This window comes from Hemiscyllium ocellatum, chromosome 8 (assembly GCF_020745735.1).
Source record: "Hemiscyllium ocellatum isolate sHemOce1 chromosome 8, sHemOce1.pat.X.cur, whole genome shotgun sequence".
NCBI classification, from domain to species: domain Eukaryota; kingdom Metazoa; phylum Chordata; class Chondrichthyes; order Orectolobiformes; family Hemiscylliidae; genus Hemiscyllium; species Hemiscyllium ocellatum.
Window position 1 is genome coordinate 86487368 of NC_083408.1, and position 24718 is coordinate 86512085.

The window sequence follows — 24718 nt, forward strand, 5'->3', positions numbered from 1 at the left end:
TATATTTGGGGAAAGATGGAGGCAGTTCAGAGGAAGTTCAATAAATTGATCCCAGACATGAGAAGTTTGTCATATGAAAAGATTGAACAGTTTAGGCCTGTACTGTCTGGAATTTAGAAGAATGAGGGCAGATCAAATTGCTGTATTCAAGTTGATAAAAGGTATGGATAAAGTAGATGTGGAGCAGATGCGTGCTCTCGTAGAGCATTCTAGGATGAGAGGTCATAGTCTTAGGATAAGGGAGAGCAAATTTAAAACAGAGTTGAAGAGAAACTATTTGTCCCAAAAGGTTGTGAATCTGTGAAATTCACTACTCCAAAGTGCGGTGAATGCCAGGACAGTGAGTAAATTTACGGAGGAGTTAACAGATTTTTAATTGGTATTGGAATGAAAGGTTGAAGCTTACAAAGAGGGCAATGAAAAAAAAAATAAGGATGGAAATGAGGGTATGCTAGCCAGTAATTTAAAGAAAGATTGTAAGAGTTTCTTTAGATATGTAGAGGGCAAAAGAGAGGCAAAAATGGATGTTGGGCCAACTGGAAAATGATGCAGGAGAGATCGTAGTGGTGAACAAAGAAATGGCTGAGGAACTAAATAATTACTTTGCATCGGTCTTCACAGTGGAAGACATGAGTAATTTCCCAAAAACCCAAGAGAGTGTGGGGATAGAGCTGAGTATGGTGACCATTACTGAGGAGAAGGTGCGAGAAAAACTAATGGCTTGAATGAAGGTGTATAAATCACCTGGACAGATGGACTACACCCCAGAGTTCTAAAGGAGGCAGCTACAGAGATAGCGGAGGCATTTAGTGGTAATCTTTCAGGAATCACTAAAATCAGGGAGGGTCCCAGAGGACTGGAAAATCATGAATATAAGACTCCTGTTTAAAAAGGGAGTAAGACAGAAGACTAAAAATTGCAGACCAATTAACCTAAATCAGTCATAGGTAAACTCCTGTAATCCATCGTGAAGGAAGCAATTTCTGAATACTTGGAAATGTATGGTAAAATAAAACCACGACAGCATGGTTTCATGAAAGGAAGGTCATTCCTGACAAATCTGCTAGAATTCTTTGAGGAAGTAATGAGCAGAGTAGACCAAGGAAAGCCAATGGACATTATCTACCGGGAATTAAAGAAAGCCTTTGACTAGGTGCCACACAGGAGGCTATTGAGTAAGATAAGGGCTGGTGATGTTAGAAGCAAGGTCCTAGCATAGATAGAAGCCTGGTTATCTGGCCAAAAGCAGAGATTGGGAGTGAAAGGGTCCCTCTTAGGATGGTAGCCAGTGACAAGTGGTGTTCTGCAAGGCTTAGTGTTAGGACCACAACTTTTCACTTCATGCATTAATGTTCTAGACAAAGGAACTGAGGACATTCTGGCTAAGCTTGTAGGTGATGCAAAGATAGATAGAGGGATAGGTATCATTGAGGAGGCAGGGAGGCTGCAGAATGATTTGGACAGGTTGGGAGAGTGGGCAGAGACTTGGCAGATGGAGTACAACGTGGGAAAGTGTGAGGTCACATGCACTTAGATAGGAAGAATAGAGGCATGGACTATTTTCTAAATGGGGAGGAAATTCAGAAGTCTGAAATGCAAAGAGACTTGAGAGAATCCTTGACTAGAACTCCCAAGGTAAACTTGCAGATTGAATCAGTAGTTAGGAAGGCAAATGCAATGATGGCATTTATTTTGAGAGGACTTGAAAGTAAAAGCAGGGATGTACTTCTGAGGCTCAATAAGGATCTGGTCCGGCCACATTTGGAGTATTATGTGCAGTTTTGGGCCCTATATCTCAGGAAGGATGTATTGAGCCAGAGCATGTTCAGAGAAGGTTTACAAGAATGGTTCCAGGAATGAATAGCCTAACATATAAAGAACGTTTGAGGACTCTGGGTCCATACTCGATCGAGTTAGAAAGATGAGAGGGGTCTAATTGAAACTTAGAGAATACTGAATGGCCTGGTCAGAGTGGATACTGGGAAGATGTTTTCATTGGTAGGAGAGACTGGGACCTGGGGCACAGCCTTAGAGTATGGGAAGAACTTTTAGAATGGCAGGAAATTCAGTGAGGAACATATCAGCCAAGATTGGCCTAATTCTGTTCCTATATCTTATAAACTTATAATTGAGATAGAAGTCAGAGAGGAGACAGGAAAGACTGAAGTCAATTATTTGGAGATTCTCTACAGGAATGCCGGCAAAAATTCAATGAAATTTGTGAAAGAGGACTCAGAGAGCGGAGTGAGATTTGTGAAGCCAGACTGAAAGCATTGGAAAATCTGAGGTGCGTCAAAGTCGCCATAAACTGAGTTGGAAAAACGTATGGCCAGATTACTAGTGAGAGTACATTAGTCTAGGGGATGGCACACATGAAAGGACTCTGAAAAGCTGGAATTTCTTTTTATTGTACCTTCACAAACAGAAAAAGAAATCATAGGAAAACATTGAAGGAAACCTGAGGTAAGTATTTTGTACGTGAATTGCATTCAAAAATTGACCTGCAGCCCTAAAATGTTAGGCCTATGTAGAGAACATTTCTTAGAGGCAGTTTTACTGTAAGATTTTAGTGACTATTTTTAAGTACAGTTAGTTTTGGATTTGTAGCTTTACACTGGAAGAAAATCCAATCTGGTCATTGAAGTCACTTGAAAAAATCCTTTAGTTAATTTCTGATGTGCATTTGCTATGTTTGCTGGTTATTGGTAGTTTTATTTGTAACCTTGTGATTTATCGTAACAAGTAATTAAACTACTTGAATTATATTTAAAGTATTAACAAAGTTTGTAATTTTTGTTTTAATTTGAGGCAGCCAAGAATTTTTATCCTGTGGATATTTGCCATTATGAAATTTATAATGTATGACATTCATGTTTAAGCTTTGCTGTCAGTGCTGTGCCTTTTTTTTTTCTGGCTCTGGTCCTACAATCAGTGTCATCACAAGAATAAATTCATCAGATTTCAACTTAAAGATTCAATTTAAGAAAAAAATGTTTCTAACCATCAGCTGGTTGCCAAGGAACTAAAAATCTTTTCTGGATTTGCTGCTAGCTTTGTGACACTAAAGTCAGTAGATAGTAATCATAGCATTTCACAAAGCACAGTATTAGAATAGCTTTTAAGTACCAGTCATGCACTACATATTGGAATTTAATTGTATGTAGACACTCATATCATTTGAGCTTCATTTGAGGTTTTCAAGAGTGTTTAATTATTTGAATAGAAATAATATGTAAGGGTATAGGGGAAAAGCAGGAAATTGACAACAAATGATGCTTAAGAGCAGTGCAGACATGATGGCCTGAAAGGCCTCCTGTAATCTTAAATTTATGTGGTTCTGTAATTTAACGTTTATACAGCATATTCTTTTCATTTAAAAAAAAGCATCTTAAAATTTCAAAATTTCCAAGGAAGAATTAATTACCAGTATTTCAACATTAACATTAAAATTGTTCTACAATAACAATGTGAGGCTACTTTTTAAATTATTTGATGGTAGCAGATGTATAGAATATATTTTCTATACTGTGTGTGAGTAAACTACAACAGTGTATGAATTCAGGATATTTATGTGTAAATAAATGTAATATTCTTTCCCTTGACAGGTTCACTTCCTGCTATGATGTAATCTTGTCTCGATTCTGTGCTTGGGACTTCAAGAAACTTGGAGTGACAGGGTTAAAAATAAATCGCATAGTCAGAGTTCACAATCGAGTGCTACGCCTTAAGTATGAGGATAAAATCCAATCTATTTTGAATAAAGAAGGATCTCCTTTTAAATCAGAGTAAGTTGTTTTAATTGCAGCTTTTAAATTACTTTTTAAATAGTCTTACAAAACAACTTTTAAGATCTTGCTAATTTTGTACAAAGCAATAATCTACAACTCATCACTTTAAGAAAACAATAACTTCCATTTATGTAATGCCTTTCAGAGCCTCTGGACATCCCAAGGCATTTTACAGCCAATAAAAGAATTTGAAAGCAGTCGCTATTGTGTTTTAAAGGAACAATACTACAGTGTTCCTTTTTACATTCAATAAATCATACTAATAAATTGAAATCCTGTTTACTGCTACATGTTTTATGCTTCCTCACCCTCCTGAGTGATAAACATGGTCTTGATCATCCCTCGACACAAAGACAACCATTAGCGAGTTTTCAGAAGATTTGTGGCTCATGTTGAAGTTCTGGATGGAAGTTTGCTCACTGAGATGGAAGGTTTGTTTTCATGAAAACAAACCTTCCAGCTCAGCAAAGAATAACCATGTTCATCCCTTGTGATTGGAGGGTTCCTAGGCGGAAGATGAGGTGCTCTTCCTCCAGCCGTCGTGTTGCTATGGTCTGGCGATGGAGGAGTCCAAGGACCTGCATGTCCTTGGTGGAGTGGGAGGGGGAGTTGAAGTGTTGAGCCCCGGGGTGTGGTTGGGTTGGTTGGTTGGTCCGGGTGTCCCAGAGGTGTTCTCTGAAACGTTTCACAAGTAGGCGGCCTGTCTCACCGATATGGAGGAGGCCACATCGGGTGCAGCGAATGCAGTAAATGATGTGTGTGGAGGTACAGGTGAATTTGTGGCGGATATGGAAGGATCCCTTGGGGCCTTGGAGGGAAGTAAGGGAGGAGGTGTGGGCGCAAGTTTTGCATTTCTTGCTGTTGCGGGGGAAGGTGCCGGGAGTGGAGTTGGGTTGGGCTGGGGGGAGGGGGTGAGGGGGGCGGCTGGTGTGGACCTGACAAGGAAGTCACGGAGGGAGTGGTCTTTTCGGAACGCTGATAGGGGAGAGAAACATATCCCTGGTGGTGGGGTCCGTTTGGATGTGGCGGAAATGATGATGGATGATACGATGTGTATGGAGGTTGGTGGGGTGGTAGATGAGGACCAGTGGGGTTCTGTCCTGGTGGCGACTGGAGGATTGGGGTTCAAGGGCGGAGGAGTGGGAAGCGGAGGAGATGCGGTGGAGAGCATCGTTGACCACGTCTGGGGGGAAATTGTGGTCTTTGAAAAAGGAGGCCATCTGGGTTGTTTGGTATTGGAACTGGTCCTCCTGGGAGCAGATGCAGCAGAGACTAAGGAATTGGGAATATGGGATGGCGTTTTTACAGGGGGCAGGGTGGGAGGAGGTGTAGTCTAAGTAGCTGTGGAGTCAGTCGGTTTATAGTAAATGTCCGTGTTGATTTGGTCGCCCGAGATAGAAATGGAGTGGTCTAGAAAGGGAAGGGAGGAGTCTGAGACAGTCCAGATATATTTGAGGTCGGGGTGGAAGGTGTTAGTAAAGTGGATGAAGTGTTTAACCTCCTCGTGGGAGCACAAGGCAGCGCCAATACAGTCATCGATGTAGCAGAGGAAAAGGTGGAGGGTGGTGCCATGTAGCTGCGGAAGATGGACTGTTTCACATATCCTACGAAGAGGAAGGCGTAGCTGGGGCCCATGCGGGTGCTTCCCGTGGCTCAACACTTCAACTCCCCCTCCCACTCCGCCAAGGACATGCAGGTCCTTGGACTCCTCCATCGCCAGACCATAGCAATATGACGGCTGAAGGAAGAGTGCCTCATCTTCCGCCTAGGAACCCTCCAACCACAAGGGATGAACTCAGATTTCTCCAGTTTCCTCATTTCCCCTCCCCCCACCTTGTCTCAGTCCCAACCCTCGAACTCAGCACCACCTTCCTAACCTGCAATCTTCTTCCTGACCTCTCCACCCCCACTCCAGCCTATCACCCTCACCTTAACCTCCTTCCACCTATTGCATGATTGATGTGTGGACAAGCCAATGGCTTAAGATTTCCTCTTGTGTTTTCTCACTGCTTCTGCGTGTGCTCACTTTCGAAGCAAACTCCATAGTTTTTATTTGTTGATGCCAAGCATAGTAATCCTGGGATTGCTTCACCTTGGTCTTGAAGTTGTATCAAAGCTCAGAAGTGAATTCTTCAACCTATGCTTGTAGCACTTCCTTTAGTGCCATGTCAATGCACCCCATACTCTAACCAACCATAGAAGACTTGCTTTAAGTATTAGGCATTTGGTTACATGACCAGCCTAACTTGGTTGTGATTGTCTCAATTTGGTGAGGATGCTTGGCATACCTGCTTGTGTGAGTACCTCATTATCTGGTATTTTGTCCGTTATCTGATCTTTAGAAGCTTCCAAAGGCAGGTTCAATAAAAGTGGTTGAGCTTCCTGAAATGATGCTAATATACAGTTCAAGTCTCTCATGCATAGAACAGAATGAAAAGGAATGTTCCTTCATGACTCAGACTTGAAACCTTGCCTAGATCTCTCTCTAGCTCTATTTCTTAAATAAAAACCACCAAACATCTGCCATTAGTTAGCTCTGCAAACTGGTATTTTACAATTATTATATTTTATTATTTATTTTTTTAAATCATCAATGTATTATTTAGACTTTTTTGGGTCAGTAATTTATGTTTTATTCATACCATATCTTGTTCAGTGTGGTGCTGAGGACAAATGAGAAGCTCATGTGAATACTGCTTTTAGCAGTGTTGGTAAAGGGGCCTGATTTTGCCAGGAGATAAAGGTGTGATGGAAATGTGTGGCAGTATATGTACAGGGAGATACAGAGGTCAGTGATCATAAAAATTAGTGATAATTGTGAACCCAAAGTGTTCATACTGTTTCTCTTTCTACAAATGTGCCTGGCTTGTAGAGCATTTCAAGAATTTTCTGCTTATGTTTCAGATTTCCAGAATTCGCATTACTTTGCTCTCCTGTTGTGTGCTCCATGCTGGGCACTTGTAAGTGTAGTTAGTTTCAATTTAAAATTAGAAAATATTTATCACTCAATTCAATGTGTAATTATTTTTGTTAACAAAATCCACTTGTGTGGATGGAAATATTGCAGGTGAATTGGTCAGTGTTAAGTTACTGGAAGTTTTGTCACTTAGAAGTTAAACCAATTATTAAAACATATCACTATTAGTTCAAGGTATTCTCATTTGTGCATGGGATTGATGTTTACGGTGCTTGCAAGGCTCAAGACTTTTGGATGTTGTCCAGATATCGCATGAGACCATATTCAAATTTACAAGTTGTTACATAATAGAATTGATCAAGTTTTGTATTATTGTCTGGCAAAGCAGTATTTTTATGTCATACTGAAACCTGAGCTTTTGAATGGTTTTATAAATAGAGGCATAAAGTTCAAAAGCCAAAAAAATTTGCTTAATCTGTATTAAGCAGTTCATTTCTGCTGTGACTGTGGTTCCCAATTCTCAGCATAGGGGGAAGTTATTAAGGGGCCCAGAAATAGGACAAACATCAGGACTCATGAGTTCTCTTCCTGGCTCTGTTGGCAGTGTTAAAATGGTGTCTATGAGCTTAAAAAAATTGATTTTGAGAAGTTAACCAGGCTTTATTACTTTGTTGCCCTAAGAGTATGGTATTTGCCCTATGCAACTCTCTGTATTTGAATTTTTGTGGCAATGACATTGGATAGGGAGCTCCACAAAGTTGCCTCAGTGACAGCAAGGGATGCAGATTAATATCTATTTCAAGTTGATGAGTGATTGATAAAAGAATTTGAAACTCTATATTTGCCCACGTGTACTATTATCCTTCTAGCAGCAGAGAGTACAAAAGTGGAAATATATACCATGAATGTTTTAATTTGTAGATATCCAGTAATTTGTGTTTCTTTCTGGAAATATACTCCTATTAAAGATCACACAGGTACATAAAAATAGATTGTAGATAAATAGGTAGAATATATTTTTTAAAACGTGAAGCTAACTGCATGAACCAGCAACCAAAGAGCATTGCATGATGCCTCTAGGTCCATAAGTGGGTCAGAGAAGAGGCTGAGAAGATGGTATAGCATGTCAGATGATCCAAGACCCGCAGGCAGTTGATTTTATTTTTCTGGGTATGCCTTCACATGCTTGACTCCTTACTGCCAGAAACTCCTCCTCAGTGCTTCTTAACTTTACTTCCCCTCCCCCCAATCCTGAGAATCCTTTCTCCAGATATCAGTACATCACAAGCTATTCTCATAAATCTCTAGGCCACTCTTTTCCCATCCCTGGATTAACACCAACATTCTCTGGGATTACTCATACATAAAAAGCTTTCTGTACAATGTATTCTGAGCCTCAAACCAATGTTCCCAGATTTTGTGACCTCCGAAACAGCATGTTTTTGAGCAGTGTTAATATGAATATAAAATGAATTAATACAATTGGTCCTTCTTTGCAACACAGTCTAAACTTCTGTTTCCAGTTAATATTTCGTATAAAATATATTTAGACCTTACAAAAGCTCAGAAACATCTAAAGTTAGATTTGCAACATCTTGCATAGTTACTGATTAATTTTGCCTTTTCAGATAAATACTGTACTGAAATCAACAATTTCTATCCTCCTTTAGAAACTACAGTAAGATGTTGGAATACCTGTTTTACATATATGATCCCAAATTATCGACAGAAAAGAATGAAATTCTCCAGATTCTTGAAGATGGTTTCAAAAAAGCAGATGTTTATCGGGTATGTACCTAAAGTTTCAGTAACAATACTTTTGTATGGAAAAATCCTAATTTGAAAGGGAATTATACCTGTTAACTTGCATCATTCTTTATTTTCCATTCTTTTATAAAATATGTTGTACTGATTCCTTGGCACGGATAAAGTCGAAGTGGTGGTGCTGTGCTAATGTTGGGTGAATTTTTGGAGACATAAGTTAAAATTCCACCAGACCAGAAGGTGAAATTTTAATCCAACCATGTAACTACTATTGGTTGTTGCAAAAACCAACCTGGTTCACTAATGTCCTTTGGGAAGGAAGTCTTATCTGGTCCACAAGGATGTGGTTGGCTCTTAATAGCCCAGTGGCTATTTGGGTATGGGTAATAAATTCTGACCTAGCCAACAATGTCCATATCCATGAATAAATTTTAAAGCAAACATTTTTGTTCACTAATGTGCATTTATGTGTCAAAAAAATTATTTAAAGAAGCATTCTGTTTTGATTTTTTTCTCTCTGTATTTTTCTTTTGTTAAATTTTGGTTATTATATATTTAAGATTTAATTGTATATCAATGTTTGTACTTGAGAGTTTTGTTTATTTTTATAAACTTGTAAAAATGTTAAATTTCTAACAAAAATATCTTAAAAAAAAGATAAGCATTCTGAGAAGGATCACTCAACCTGAAGCATTAACTTTGATTTCTCTCCACTGATGCTGCCAGATCTGCTGAGATTTTTCTATTCTAATTCTAATTTTGTCTCTGATTTACAGCATCCACAGTTCTTTCGATTTTTATATAATCAGGCATGTTCTTTCTGTTGTAATATAGCAACTTAATTCGTTTCTTGGTTCTATTTGTTCCCCCTCATATTTATTTCATTATTCTCATACAAGAGTATAATCTTTTTTCTGATACTTTATCTGTGCCAAGGAATCAGTACAACATATTTTATAAAATATAAAACATACAGGGATCAGATCACTACCTTGAGCCACTTAAGACATGTTTGGAAGTTTATGATGTTGCATCAGCACCAAAGTGTATCTATACTTCACATTTACTTGAAGTCATCATTCTAACGGTCACAAACCATTGTCACTTTTAGACGTGATGGTGCCTACCTGTTTTAAGGTAAAGAGTGATTCATCAGAATCAATGCCATACATCTCTCCAGTAGCCATCTTCATAGGTAAGCTTTGCTCCTTTCTAGCACAACACTTGGATACAAGGTGATTCCCTTTCTTCTAGATTGAGAAGTATTTTCCCCAAAGTGGAAATGCTTCCTTACCTTTCTTGTTGTGTTCACTGCAATATTACACTCTGACCTTGATCTTTCTGCTGTGTCTTCTGAAGCTATTTCTTCCTTTTATTCATAATATTATTTTTGTTAGGTCTGGTCTGTCTCTCATCATAATATAAGGTCTTGTCAGTTTTTCCATTAACATTCACTCCCTAGCTAATGACTGATAAACTCAGAGCTTTTGCATGTCAATAATTTTTTTGAAAGTATGAGTCTCCTCTTGATCAAATGTGCTAACATGTAGGTTCTCTGATGCCTAAGACAATCCTATTTCTGATTAAATAATCTTTTATCTGTCTAAATCGATTCAGCTAGATGTATCAATGCAGTCACATGCTGATCAATATTTTCCCTAAACTCTAATGTTCATCATGTAACATTCTTAGTTAGTGTTAGTAGAGGATTCAAAATGGGTCTCCAAGGCTTTCAATATTTCTCTAGTCTGTCTTGTCTGTTCCTCAGTGAGATCTAGATGCGACATAGCTAGTAGCACTCTTGCCCCAGCACTGATAACAGAGTTGCTACTCTCATTTGTTCAGATTTTCTGTTCAACTGTGTGGCTAGCTCATCACTTTCCCATTGAGACAGGAAGAAATTCCAATTCACATCTTGTATGACTTCATCTCCACAGGAACTGGGACTGGAAAATTTAAAGCCACCCTGACTCAACCAGTTTTACATATAGGATACTGCAATTCTAATTCCTTGCTGTTTATCACACCTAAAAGCTCTCATACAGCTCTCAAAAGTCACATAATTTCAGCCGTATATTTCTGGAACCATATTCAAAGTGTAAGCTTTAATGGTTTCTCTTTCTAAACTGAAAACACTTAACAGAGATCACAAGATGGAAAGATGTCATAGTTGTACAATGTACAAATGCATTTCTCCAAAGAATCTCTTCTTTTAACAGCCATGTTACAGCCTACTGAACTCAAAGTTGAGCTTAACAATTTTAAACCAGAACCTCTTGTCCCCGTTTGTTTAATTTTCTTTGCTTTTTTTGTTTCTTTTCTTTCAGTTTGTAGCTGATTTGCTCAAGGTGATTTTTTTGTTTGTTTCTTTTGCCCTATCACTATTCCCTTCAGGCTTGTAGGAGTAACACTTCCATCATTCAATCTCTCTTGTTTTCACCCTATCACAGACTTTCCTTTTGTCCTTTGTCCAGCCAACCTTGGCAAAAAGACTGTTATAACTCTAAACACCCTGAGTTCTGATGAAACGTCACAGAGCTGAATGATTAACTGTGGTCCTGTCTCAACATAGAATTCTTTATTTCTATTTCTTGTCTTTCATAATCCACCTTGTATTTTAATCCTCAGAGACCAGGTATCCATCTAAATAATTCAACATTGCACCTGCTTCCACCACTGCCAACCTGTACCCGATGCTCCCTCTAAATAGTGCATGGGACTCTGAGAACTGTGCAGGGCATCAACTTCCGAAACTGGAAGTCAATGCATCGGCAAAACAATTTGTGTGCACGGAGCCTTAGAGCAGCCATCAAGCCATACTGCAGCCCTGAGAAAATAGTGCCCAATCCTCTTCTCCACTCCTTCCAAAGCAATGTATCCTTCTGTCATTCATAGCACATATCATACACAAAATATATTGAAATTCTGTGCAGGATTTGAGTGTTACTGGTAAACTAGAAACCATTTCCTTTCTCTAACTGCCCTTAAAAAGTGATAGTGAATTGCTTTTTTTAAGCCATTCAGGTGTCTTGTAGGGCAATGACAGAGTTCATTACAATGCTGTAGATTTGGATTCATTTGTAAGTTAGACAGGATAGGGATGACAGACTTTCTTCCCTGAAGAGCTTGAATTTCTACAAATCTCTGGTAGTCCTCTGGATACCATTACTTTGCTAGTTTTTTTATTCCAGAGTTTATTTACTCAACTGAATTTAAATTCCTCAGTAGCTATAGTGGGATTTGACCATATGCCAGTAAAATAGTCCAGTAAAATAAACATTATACAACTGCTAGGGTCTGTGGATCTGGGTCAGGTGCAGCACTGAGCGCATGATTTCTGTTCCTGCCTCTGCTTGCAATGATGTCTTCAATTTTAATATGTTCCACATTTAACAGACTATCCCATGCATTGTTGCTCTCAACGTAAGAATGCATAATTATATGTTGCTTATAACAATGCACTAAGTGTAATGATGTGCTACATTGTTACACATAATGTATGTGTAATGATGTGCCAAGCACAACATACCCTAAGTATAACAAAATCTTGTTTGTAACAATGCATTTTGTGTTACGATGTCTTAGAAGCGTGCATTAACTTTAATGATGCATTACATTACATGAGGGAAATGGGCCTGGGTGGGCTACTCTTCGGAGGGTTGGTGTGGACTGGTTGGGCTGAAGGGCCTATTTCCACACTGTAAGGAATCTAATCTATGAGACAATAGTCATATTTATGTATTTTAGAGCTACTCTATCATTAGCTCAGGGCTATATATGTTGTTTTCTTGTTTGCAACATTAATTTCCGTAGTATTCCATATCAAGGAATTGACACATTTGTGATGTAGAAAATTAAGTTATAGCAAGGACGAAATATATTCAAAGTATTTGAACTGAGTGAACATATACTTACCAAAATTATATTGTTGCTACTGTCATACTACTTTCAATTTCAAATTGTCAGTACAGTTTTAGAGATTGAGTAGAACAGGCCTATATCTTTAGATTTAAAAGAATGATAGATGATCTGTTTCAACTTTTGGCATTTAGAGAGAACCTGTGACCCTTATGTTGCAGGGGTAGTGTACCGGTTTCAGACAAATCCCATTGCTTTAAAAGTGTTTAATAATGTCTCTAAGCTGGTTGATTTGAAAATATTTGAGAGGGTCTGTAAGTGTTCTTGTGACGTGGTTGAGGTGTGGCCGTGTCTGGACCAGGAGGCCTCGTTTCAAATCTCACCTGCTCGAGAAGTGTGAACAGGAAAATATCTGTAAGGGACTGATAGGACAGAGCCTGGGAGTATGATTCTCTCTGGCTGGAAAATCTAGAACTTGAAGCCATAGCATCAGGATAAAGGAGCAGGATAAGAATATTAATGTCCTTTTGCTTCTATTTCTTACATTCTTTTCTTTTTCACAATTCCTGCCTGATTTTTCCTCTTAATTATCTTAGTCAGTACTGTATGGAGGGAGTAGTGTGGAAGGATGTCATTTGCAAATTTCCACCCAGATGAAAATGTTCATTAATGATAAATTGCGAACTCTAGATTAATTTGGTTAGTAGGTAGGTTTAAGTAACTTCTTGCTACAATAGCTCACTTCATTTGTCTTTTTATGTTGAGGGAGGGTAAATAGAAATGTATATCCATTCCCAACATATTTGACATTGTTCTTGGTTTTCCTCTCAACAAAAATTCCACAATTGCCCTCCTTTTTTCTTCCCAGCTTTGTATACGGCTAAACTTCTGATCTACATGTATCTTCAATTGATCAGGTTCAATCTAACTTTTAAGTATATCATTTGTTTGATTGGGGATTGTCACATGTTGTTGAGTTGTTTCTTTGAAAATATTATTTTTTTTGTTGTTGCATCATTTTCCTTAGAGAAGCAGAATGTTGGCCATGCATTTCTGGAAGTTCCATTGAGTGTGAGCACAGTTGAATTGACTCACATTAATAAGTTGTGACTTTGTCTTATGTATTTTGATGTAAGGAGCTTTCTTTGATGACATAGATGAACTTATACATACAACATAGATGAATGACTGTGTACCTTTTGATGAAGTAATCGCTTATCAATTACTTGAATTAGAATATGAAACTGGAGGAAACCAAAGATGAACGTTTCCTATATTGTGCAACTTAATTCTGGATTTCAGTAATGGAGAGTATAGCTCAAGTCAGAAAATTTCCCAATTTGGCAGACTCACTTTGATATAAAGGGTTCTGTCATATCCAGTTCCTTCTCTGGGAGGTGGGTTTGGGGTTGAGTTGGTGGAGGGAGAGGGATCTAATTGTGGCAGAAGGATTGGAAAGGCTGCCTCAGTTTACTGGGACTTCATCTCAGTTTTTTGAACAGATCCTCAGTCTTCTACCACTCACCATTCACTTCTCTTCAACACCACCTGTATCCTATGTGCTTTCAAATCCCAGTTGCCACTTCGTATGCTGCCCCTCTATCTCCATAGTCATACACCCAAACTCCATGTAGGGCAGACTTCAGGAGTCATGTGAGATGAGAACAAGTTGTAACCACCTACTAGAGCTTTAGCTCATATAAATTTGATAGAGAAAACAACTTTCATTCATGAAACTCATTCAGCATGTTTAAATCCACTTGTAATCTGGTATAAAAACAAACAAATTTCTATTCAGTAACTGCATCAAAGGCAGCTAATCCTTTATTATCTGTTAAAACTCAATGATCTGCCATTTTATAAAGGTCTCTACAGAAATTTGGCCCTTAGTGTTGCTACGTCATCTAATATGCTTCTTATATTGATTAGGAATTGCAGCAACATTTCTGGTTTACCTAAATGAGATTCCAAAAAGCTAGTGCTCAAGTATATTTGTGACAGAGATTACAATAGATTGTATTTTTGCTGAATTCCACATGAGAGATTCATGTTCTCTGTGTATGTTTTTTATAAAAACTGTATTTTCCTCCATGATGAAAGGGTTTTATTTTAATGTAAAACAGCCGATTTCTTAAGACCACTTGTTTGCTCCAATATTATAAAAAAGGTTGCCCCCAAAAAACTGGGAAGGATTTCCTATGACACTGTACTCTCAACAAAGTATTATAGTGCAGAAAAGTGTCTTCTCTCTCCGCAATAACAATAGTTTTATTTTAGTTAATTTTCAGTGCCAAAATATTAATTGTGTTCGAGAATAAACATTGGTTCCATAATTGAATGGGACTTTTTCTCATTCCGAAAGTGTAGTAACAAACTCCGCGATTACTGACCACAGAATTGTGTGCAGTTTTGGTCGTCTTTTCTGAGGAAGAATGCAGCGAAGTTTTGCCAGGCTGATTCCAGGGATAGCAGGACTGACTATGAGGAGAGATTGACTAGGTTAGGATTGTTTTCACTGGAGTTCAGACAAATGGAGGGGGGGGGGGGGGTAGGTCTCATAGAGACTTATAAAATTCTCTCAGAACTGTGTAGGGTAGATGCAGAGAGGATGTTCCCAATGGTGGGTGTATCCTGAACCAAGGGTCACAGTCTGAGGATTCAGGGTAGACTATTTAGAATGGAGGTGAGAAGACATTTCTTCACCCAAAAAGTGGTGAGCCTGTGAAATTCATTATCCACTTGTATTACCACAGGAAGTAGTTGATTCCAAAACATTGAGTGTATTCAAGAGGCAACTAGATATAGCGCTTAGGGCAAATGGGATCAAAGGTGACAGGCAGAAAGCAGAGTTAAGCTATTGAGTTGGATGATCAGCCACAATCGTGATGATTGGTGGAGCAGGTTCGAAGAGCCAAATGGCCGCCTCCTACTCTTATCTCCTATGTTTCTATGAAAATAATTTGTGCATGCCATTCTCAAAAAGGGGTGTGTTACCTATCTAGCTTTGGCATGGTACGTTTTATCATCATCGTTGTCGCTCCTGTTATGAACACCACTCAAAACATTCTTAAGCAGGCAGCCCAGATCATAACTTTGCAATTTGTTTCGGTAAGCGTACAGTGAAAATTATTTGGATTAAATTGGCAGGGTTGATTACCAGGTTTAAAACAGACAAAAATTTATTCACAACATTACACAATGAAACACAAAGAAATAATGAAGAACCCTGTAGAACCTCATTCTATCCAAAATAGACTTAATTATGTTGTTCCGGATATATACAACAGTCCCATTAAGCAAACTCCTTTTAATAACCAGTATAAATGGAACACATGCTTATAGGTTGAATTTGAAGGGCAGAAAGAGAGAGAGGGATTCCACACAGCTCACTGTTAAACTCCTCACCGGTTCAGGACTGAACTAAACTGCTCAGCTAGAGAGCTGACCACTCCCCTTTCATTATACAGATCACTTACAGAACATGGGCACTTTGGCCTGAAGTCTCATCTGTTTACATATAAACAAAAGGGCCTCTCAAAATCCTTTTCATCTCTGTACCAAACCAGACTGGTCAGAGCCCGGCCTGGTTTATTACCCCTCTGAAAAAAAATCTAGGACAGAGTATCCTTGAGCCAAGGGACTAGCTTTGTGACACTCCCTCGAAATGAGGGTGATGTCTGCTAGGTTTTGAGTTTTGTAACCTCTTGTGACTCAGCAGGCCAATCCTGGAGCCACAGATCTTTGAATAGAGGACGGGTGTTGTCCTGAGGAAAAATTTGTGATAGGTCGAATTGTGTTACAGCTTGTTTGATGAGGCATCAACACACATTGTAAAAGTTCCTCCCAGACACCATGTTAATTTGTCCCCTAATTGAACAAATCTTCAGAATGTCCTTGAAATGTTTTCTTTATCCTCCCATGAGAACAGATGCCATCCTTAGATTGTTAGCAAAGCACTTGTTTTGGAAGCTGGCTATTTTTTCTTCCATGTACAGTGTCCAGACCAGCAGAGTTGATTTTTTTTCTGATGGTTGCAATGCTGGAAATTGACTTTGGTGAGGACACTGGAGTTTGCATCTATTTAAGTATTTTAATACACCACCACCAGTGCCATTAAGTGCCTTTTGATATGTGACCTAAATCTCTCTGCTATGTAGATCTGTGGTGACAACAGCAATTCTATCGATTGAAGCCTTTGTTCTCTGGAGAGTAGATTTTAGAACATGCCATTATCATAATGGACTCATATTTGTCCTTGCTACTCTTTTTCCTTTCACTTACCTAAAGAATCTTTTATAGTCTGCTTTTGTGTTTCTTGCTAACTTCTGTATACGTTATCTTTTCTTTTTCTTTAATCAGATTTTTGTTTTAGCCATCTGTTTCTAGATTCTAAATAATTCTCAATCATCCAGTTTATCACTTCTTCTGAAAGCCTTATGAGTCATTTAATTTGAGCTAATGCAATCTTTTACTACTTCTGTTAATCACAATTGATTAAAGTTCCTTGTTGAGGTTTTTGTGCATTAGTGAAATGTAGATTTGTTGTAGGCTTGTCGTACTTGAGGCAAGCATTAGCTAGCACTAAATGTTAAATCTTTTAGTGTAATCTTTCTAACCCATTTAGCCAACTTCTCTTCCTTGTTTCTTTCTTTCAGAATGACTCATAGAATGAATATTTCATTTTCAGACTCAATGCTGAGTTCTCATATAATGGCATTTTACTGGACAGTATGCTGCATATATACCACAAGTTTGTCAATATTTTAGTCAGACTCCATTCCTTATTAGTCTTCATCCTTTGGATTGCCATTTGAACACTGAGCAATGTGTTGGCACCATACTCAACTTTAAGCCCACAAGCTATTGAATTTTATGATGATTTTGTCTGATGTAGTTAATTCACAATTGACAAGGTTCCAGTCGTCCACCTTCCTACAGTCTTGGCATGTTGCTTTGTCTTTGAAAAGAGTGTTGATGTCTTCAGCTGATGCCTGTTTAGAATTAATATCTATTTAAGAGCTGTTTAAGAACCATGAATGAACCTAGTTTTTAACCACCTACATATTATAATAGAATATAGGCAAAGTCATGATACAAGATTGCCAAAGGTACTTCTTACTGATTCCCTCTGAATGCTGCAAAAATCTCATCTCATACTCGGTGCATAGAGATTTGTTACATTCACCCCAGGGAATTTACTGGTTTTTCAATACTTTTAATTTATCAATTTATCCCTGCTTCGTTCATAACAAGGTACAACTTCAATGAACAGGATAGTGGCATTTCGGTGACGTCCATGGTATTGCACAAAAAGTAGGACTCAAACCTTTTACCTAGGTATTCCTTTGTGTGACAGACAAAAGACAGGGCACCGATTCAGAACTGAATTAAACAAACTCTTCTTTATTTTAATTCACTAAGTACCAATATTTAATATAAAACATATATTCATTGTAACATTTACTTCTTATTTCATCTAACCTAACTTTTAACTGTAACCCATTTCATTTAACTTCACTTTACCTTACTTTCTCTAATTCGCATTTAACCATACTACCCTGATTCAAGTTGTTACAACACGGTAGTGGACTCCTCTGTTAATTAAACTAATCGCCCTGAAAAGCTCATCTCGTCTCGTATTCTGTTAAAATATGAGTGACCGAGAACTCCCAAATTCCACTATTTAACAAAAATGATATTAATTTATTCTTTAACTCTAAAAGTGAACATTAAAAAATGACTATTCACAGTTCTAAACCCCCCTTTCTCTTAACGGTTTATTATCTGCCTCCAACTCTATAACAATATATTGTTGCAATAAACTCTTATTAAAATTACATCAACTTAATTTCAAAACCATACAGTGACTGTCATCATTGGTGTCTTTCTTCTTTCAGCTGAAGAGCTCCCTGGGTCATTGTCTTTCTTTTTACTGTAAAGATGTTTCATATGAAAAGGTACCTTTGAAAGAGTGTTTTAATGGCAGTTATTCTCTCGATGGCAGTTACTCTGTCTGACCTTCAAATGCCTGCTTTGTATACCCCCAACATTGGATCTTCTCATTGATTTGATGATGGCAAAAACAATAAATTCAAACTCGTTTGGGTTTTAGTATCCTGGGGCCTAATTTAAACTGGTTAAATTTTAATTGTCAAAACAGCAACTAGCTCCTATATCTAGTTCACAGCCAAATGTTACATATTTTCAATTTTCCAGTACACTCGGAGACTGCTAGCTCGTCACATGACAGGTCCTTGTAAGCTCTCAGTGTAAAACAGCATTCATTCTCTCTTAAAGGTGTAGTAAATGCCTTCAACTTCATAACAGATTGAAGTAGCCAACGTGGTTCTGCGTGAAGGCCTAATGATTCTTTGTTCTCTCTGAAAGTTATTTCAAACTATGTGCTTTTCCAATGTGATCTTGAATCTCTCTCTCTCTCACTCTCTCTCTCTCTCTCTCACACTCTCTCTCTCTCTCTCACTCTCTCTCTCTCTCACTCTCTCACTCTCTCATTTATCTGAAAATGTGATCATTTCCTTACCAGCCAATGACATTTACCAATAGACAGCCCCAAATATTGTGACCAAGCCATTAGCAGTGACATGCCATACTCCACAAAAAGTACTCGTAGTGTCTGTCTGTCTAGAGATACCATGACACTTGCCTTATTTGGACAACATAGGAAACTTCAGGTCACAGATTACAGAACAGCTCAGCACATTAGATTACTTACAGTGTGGAAACAGGCCGTTCGGCCCAACAAGTCCACACCGACCCGCCGAAGCGCAACCCACCCATACCCCTACATTTACCCCTTACCTAACACTATGGGCAATTTAGCATGGCCAATTCACCTGACCCGCACATCTTTGGACTGTGGGAGGAAACCGGAGCACCCGGAGGAAACCCACGCAGACACGGGGAGAATGTGCAAACTCCACACAGTCAGTCGCCTGAGGCGGGAATTGAACCCAGGTCCCTGGCGCTGTGAGGCAGCAGTGCTAACCACTGTGCCACCGTGCTGCCCTAAAATAAAAGTGCATCAAATACATGTCCTGGCTATAGTTTTAATTGAGGTCAGAATTAAACTAGCTTGACCAAAATTTAGCAGCAGGCTAGATTGTAGTTCTTAACCAGCCTCATAAGCATTCCTGTGCACTCAATTATATAGGATACCCATAAATATGAAACAAAGTGAGTAGACCATAAATTAAGGCATGTCCACCACTAGCCCACCCACCCCATCCCACCACAATTTTGAGTGGATCCCTAACCAATAGCCAGGTAAAGGCCCATGTTTAGACAATTACTGCCTAATTAAGGGTTTCACCCTCTTACTGCTCCAATAATGTCCTCAACCAGGCTAACATCCCAGCATTGAGGCACTGACCACCCCTTGGTCGGCTATGACAGGCTGGGCATATCATCAGCATGACTGACTTGAGGCTTCCCAAGCAAGTGCTGTTCTCACAGCTTTGAAACAGCAGTCAAATCCCAGGTGATCAGAAGAAGTGCTTCAGTGATACTCTCAGGGCCTCATTGGCAAAGTGCGATATTCCCACAGACATGTGGGAATCACTGGCGCAAGACTATCCAAAGTGGTGGAGGAGCATCTGGAAAGTGTCAAGCACAAGACTTATCATCAGATAAAATGGAAGCCAGTCAAAAACACCTTGCTGTCACATCATACCCCACTCACTCCCTTCCCGTGACCACCACCTGCCCCAAGTGTAACAGAGCCTGTGTTAGCCGTATCGGGCTGAAGTCATCTGTAGACTTCCCCTGAGAGTGGAAGAGAGTCATCCATGTCTGCAAGGGACTGCTGTTGATGCTCCCTTTTACATCCTGGACATTTATGTTTGAACGGGGAACCTTGCTTTAGCATATAATCTGAAATACGGAAGTGTCACTGCTCTAATTTTTTTACTAGGTAATATTTCATGCTCTTTATTCAAATGTGTACAGATAGATCATTTACCGTTATATAGTCGCACAACTGATAGAGAACAGTTTGTCATTAATATTAAACATCAACTTACAGGCTTCTCACAAAACAAATGTAACTGATCCAAGTATTTTTGTTCATTTTCTTAGCTTCAAGGTCGTGATGAGGCAGTCCCTCTCTGTAATAGTATGAGCCTATGTGAACAACCCAGAATTGATTACCTGCAGCAACAAACTAAAGTCCAGAACACCAATGTATTTGATGCAATACCTTTTAGATATGGTAAATTAATTAAATTATGTGTATTAATTATTGGATTTTTGTTCTCTCGGGAATGCTTGTATTATTTCTTAAGAATTGAGTTGGCATAACTATTATTTGAAACTATAAATGAAAGATAATATACATATTGGAGTCTACCAAAAGTGCAGTTTCACAGATTCATAAAATAGTACAACACAGGAGGAGGCCGTGCAACCCATTGAATTTGCATCCTCCTACTTACCAACACAAACCCCTTTAAATATTACATTGTGATGCATGCACCATACAATGATGAACCATGAAATTAAGTGGGGGAAAGAGTGGCCTGCACTCACTACAGTGAAGCAGAATGGGAAGACTGACCTGCATCAAATTAAAAAGTAAAATCTCAAAGTAATAGCTGGATTACTACCTGAGCCATGTGAAATTGACATATGGTTGACAAAGTTAGTGAGATGAATGTATGGCTGAAAGACCAGTATGGGAGAAGTAGGTTCTAGTTCCTGGAGCACGAGCAGCAATGCTGGAGAATGTGGGATCTGTATTGGTGGGAAGGTCTGCTCTGGAATTGTACTGGAAGTGGTGTTCTTGCAAATCACGTAAACTAGGGAAATGGATTCTAAACTAAATAGTAGGGTCAAGGGAATATTGTGGTGAATCAAAGAGTGGGGCAAATGCATAATGGTAAACAGACAATGACAAGAAGGGACAGTGACTGCACCTCTAAGAAAATATCCACAGATAAGTCTGGAAATTACAAAAACAATTAAAAGACGAAACTTGAGGTTTTGTATTTGAATGGGTGTAGCATTTGAAGCGAAACCAATGAACTTTCACAATTAAGATTAATCAGTACAATCTAGTGACCATAACTAGCACAAGGCTGCAGAATGGCCTAGCTTGGAATCTGGATATTGAAAGGTATGTGGTATTCAGGAAAGACATAAAACTAGCAAAGAAGCTGAGTGACATTCTGTTGAAGACTTTATATAATTTATAACACTTGACTACTATACAAAATGGGCACTTCTGAGCAGCATTTCAGCAAAGATTTAAAATATTGAAGTCAAGTTTAAGAAGAATTAGGAAAATGATGTAAATGAAATTTATATCAAAACTGGGTGAATGTTCAGTAGATAAGTGTATGTGGTTGTAACTAATATGTGAAATATAATGGTTATTCCCATGTTGAGATCATGGAAATGTAATTTTTGAAGTGCAGTTGATTGGTTTTGAATAATATAATGTACAATAAGTTAGATTGATATTGTCAGCTATGTAAGTTACGGATGAATTTATTTCTTTCCATTCTCTGTGATTCTTTACCTCCCTCAAGTCATTGCATAAATTGCTTTGTGTCTGTGAAAATCAAAATATCTTGTCTATTGGCAGAAATTGGGGGGTGCATCAGGTCAACTTGTCATTTTCCTCCACACTGTTGTTATGTTACATATCTTCCGTGTCAGGTTTGAATGAATTCAATTTCAGAAAACATTGCAATAAACCATTCAACTTTGTGTTTTTAGGTCAGCTCATTATTGCCAAAGTTTTCCTTGGTCATAGTGTTCAGGCCATCGATTCAGAACCTATTGAACAGTTGAAGTATCCAAATGCAAATTCTGTCTACAGACCTCGAAAAGTGAACACCAGATGTGCAAATGATACAGGTAACACGTAGTATATTGCATTAGATTTGCTTTCCAAAAATAGTTAGTGATCTTTGAATAAGTCTTTAAAGAAAATAAAATGAAAGAAAAAGTAGACTCTGGAAGAACCTAATGTACTTAGCAAAATTTTCGTATTTGACACTAAGGTGAATCCAAAACTCAGCAGCTATCCATACATTCCAAAAGAAGTCTAGACTTTATCCAATACATAGAAACAGATGTCCACAGCACAGAAAAATCCCTTCAACCTATCAAGTCTGTGCTAGTCACAAACAAGAATTTAACTATTCTAACCCCATTTTCCAGCACATCTAAAGCAAGCCCTATTCTTACGCACTAAATGCAGTATGCGTGTTGTCCCTACCATCCCATGATGAAGCTTGAAGATGTGGTAAGAATGTTACAGCAAAGCTCCTCCAAAACTGCTTAGGAAGCAAAAGCATTACTTGTATCATGTCGATTGTTTTTTCATGATGTTACTTGTGGCATGAATGTGAGTATTGTGATGGCTGCTGGGGAGATTTGGACCAAACTGATGTATTTGTGTGGTCTGAAACCAGTTGTACTTTGAAGGAGTGGAATCCTTTTACTTAACAGATATACCAGGCTTTTTATATGGAGCATACAAAGTAACATGTTGTCTTCAGTCATTGCACCATGCACCTTTTGTGAAGCCTGCCAGACAGATCTGCGCTAATACTACTACATTCAGCTGTGGTTCATTGGCAGTAAGTTTACCTCTGGTTGTAGGTCCCACCCCAAAGACTTGAGCACAAAAACCTAGACTGATAATCCAGGGTGATGCTGTGGTCATGCTACATTGTTGCAAATATCGCCCTTCATAAGAAATATAAAACTGAGGCCCTGTTGACATTCTGGGGTTGGAGACAAACAAAACAAAATGTTGGAATCCAGGGCAGACAAGCAGGAGTCTGGGTGAACGCAAAAAGCCAGGCAGCCTCAGAAAATGAAGAAGTCGACTTTTCAGGTGTAACCCTTCTTCAGGATTGGGGTGGATGTAAAGGGAGCTGCAGATAAAGGGGGTGGGGGTGAAGGGTGTTGAGATGGGGATAGGTGAACTCAGATAAAGGGTTGGTCAATGGGAGGCATGAATCTGGTAGGTGGCTGAGAGGGATGGAAAAGAGACGAGGGGCTGTGAAGGGAGTCGGTAGATGGAAAGGGAGGTAATTTGAAATTGGAGAACTCTATGTTGAGTCATCTGGGCTGTAGGGTGTCCAAGTGGAAGATGAGTGTTCCTCCAATTTATGATTTGATTCATTGTGGCAATGGAGGAGGTCAAGGATGGTCATGTCGGAAAGAGAGTGGGAGGGGGAATTTAAAATGGGCGGTTACTGTGAGGCTCCACCGGCCCCTGCGGACCTGGCTGAAATGCTCGGTGAAATGTTCTCTTAGTTTACGTTTGGTCTTCCCAGTGTACAGAAGACCATATTGGAGCACTGCATACAGTAAATTGGGTTCGAGGAGGGAACGGTGAACCTCTGTCTCACCTAGAAGGACTGTTTGGGGCCCTGGATGGAGATAGGGGGATGGTGTGCCATAGGTTGGCATCTTTTCTGGTTGCATGGGAAGGTACCTGGGGGTTTGGAGGGTTGTTGGGGAGAGTGGCGTAAACCAAGGCTTGGCAAAGGGAACGGTCCTTGTGGAAGGCAGAGAGGAGTGGGAAGGGGAAGAAGTGGTGGGGTCTAGTTGGAGTTGGCGGAAGTGCTTAAGGCTGATGGGTTGGAAGCAGAGATTGGTAGGGTGTTAAGTGAGGACAAGTGGGACTCTGTCTTTATTGCATTTAGGGAGGGGTGGTTTAGAGCAGTGGGATGGGGAATGGAGTGTTGAGGTGGAGGGCTTTCTGGATGACAGCGGAAAAGTACATTTTTCAAAATAAGTGGACATCTGAAGTGCTTGGGATTCTGAGGTTAACAGAAAAGATCTTTTGGTGTTATAAAGAACCAGGTAATTGCTCTGGTCAACATTCATCCCTCTGTCGATATTGCAGTGAAAGGTTATCCACTCAATATCTCATTGCTATATGTTGGAGGCTAGCTGTTTGTAAACTGCCTGCCACATTTCCTACATTATGACACTTAGGAAGTATTCTATTGGCTGAAAATTGCTTTGATTTGTCCACTATAATACTAAAAGTATTATTGCAACATCAATTTCACCAGTTTCCTGATCTCCCCTCCCACCAGCTCATCCAGATCCTACCATCCTGTCCAGAACTAGAGAGCATAGGTTTAGGGTGAGAGGGGAAAAGATATAAAAGAGACCTAAGGGGCATCTTTTTCACGCAGAGGGTGGTATAGGTATGGAATGAACTGCCAGAGAAAGTGGTGGAGGCTGATACAATTGTAACATTTAAGAGGCATTTGGATGGGTATATGAATAGGAAAGGTTTGGAGGGATATGGGCCGGGTGCTGACAGGTGGGACTAGATTATGTTGGGATATCTGGTTGGCATGGGTGGGACTGAAGGGCCTGTTTCCATGCTGTACATCTCTAT

At 39.2% G+C, this 24718-nt stretch overlaps 1 protein-coding gene across 1 annotated transcript in view; it reads left to right on the top strand.

The window, feature by feature from the left end:
• The window catches only part of lrrc9 (leucine rich repeat containing 9), a 220808-nt gene that overhangs the window by 76695 nt on the left and 119395 nt on the right, over nt 1–24718 (top strand). The window contains exons 11-14 of the mRNA XM_060828987.1: nt 3606–3785; nt 8376–8493; nt 20422–20554; nt 22063–22203. Coding sequence (XP_060684970.1) covers nt 3606–3785; nt 8376–8493; nt 20422–20554; nt 22063–22203 — 572 coding nt within the window. The remainder of the gene's footprint in view (nt 1–3605; nt 3786–8375; nt 8494–20421; nt 20555–22062; nt 22204–24718) is intronic.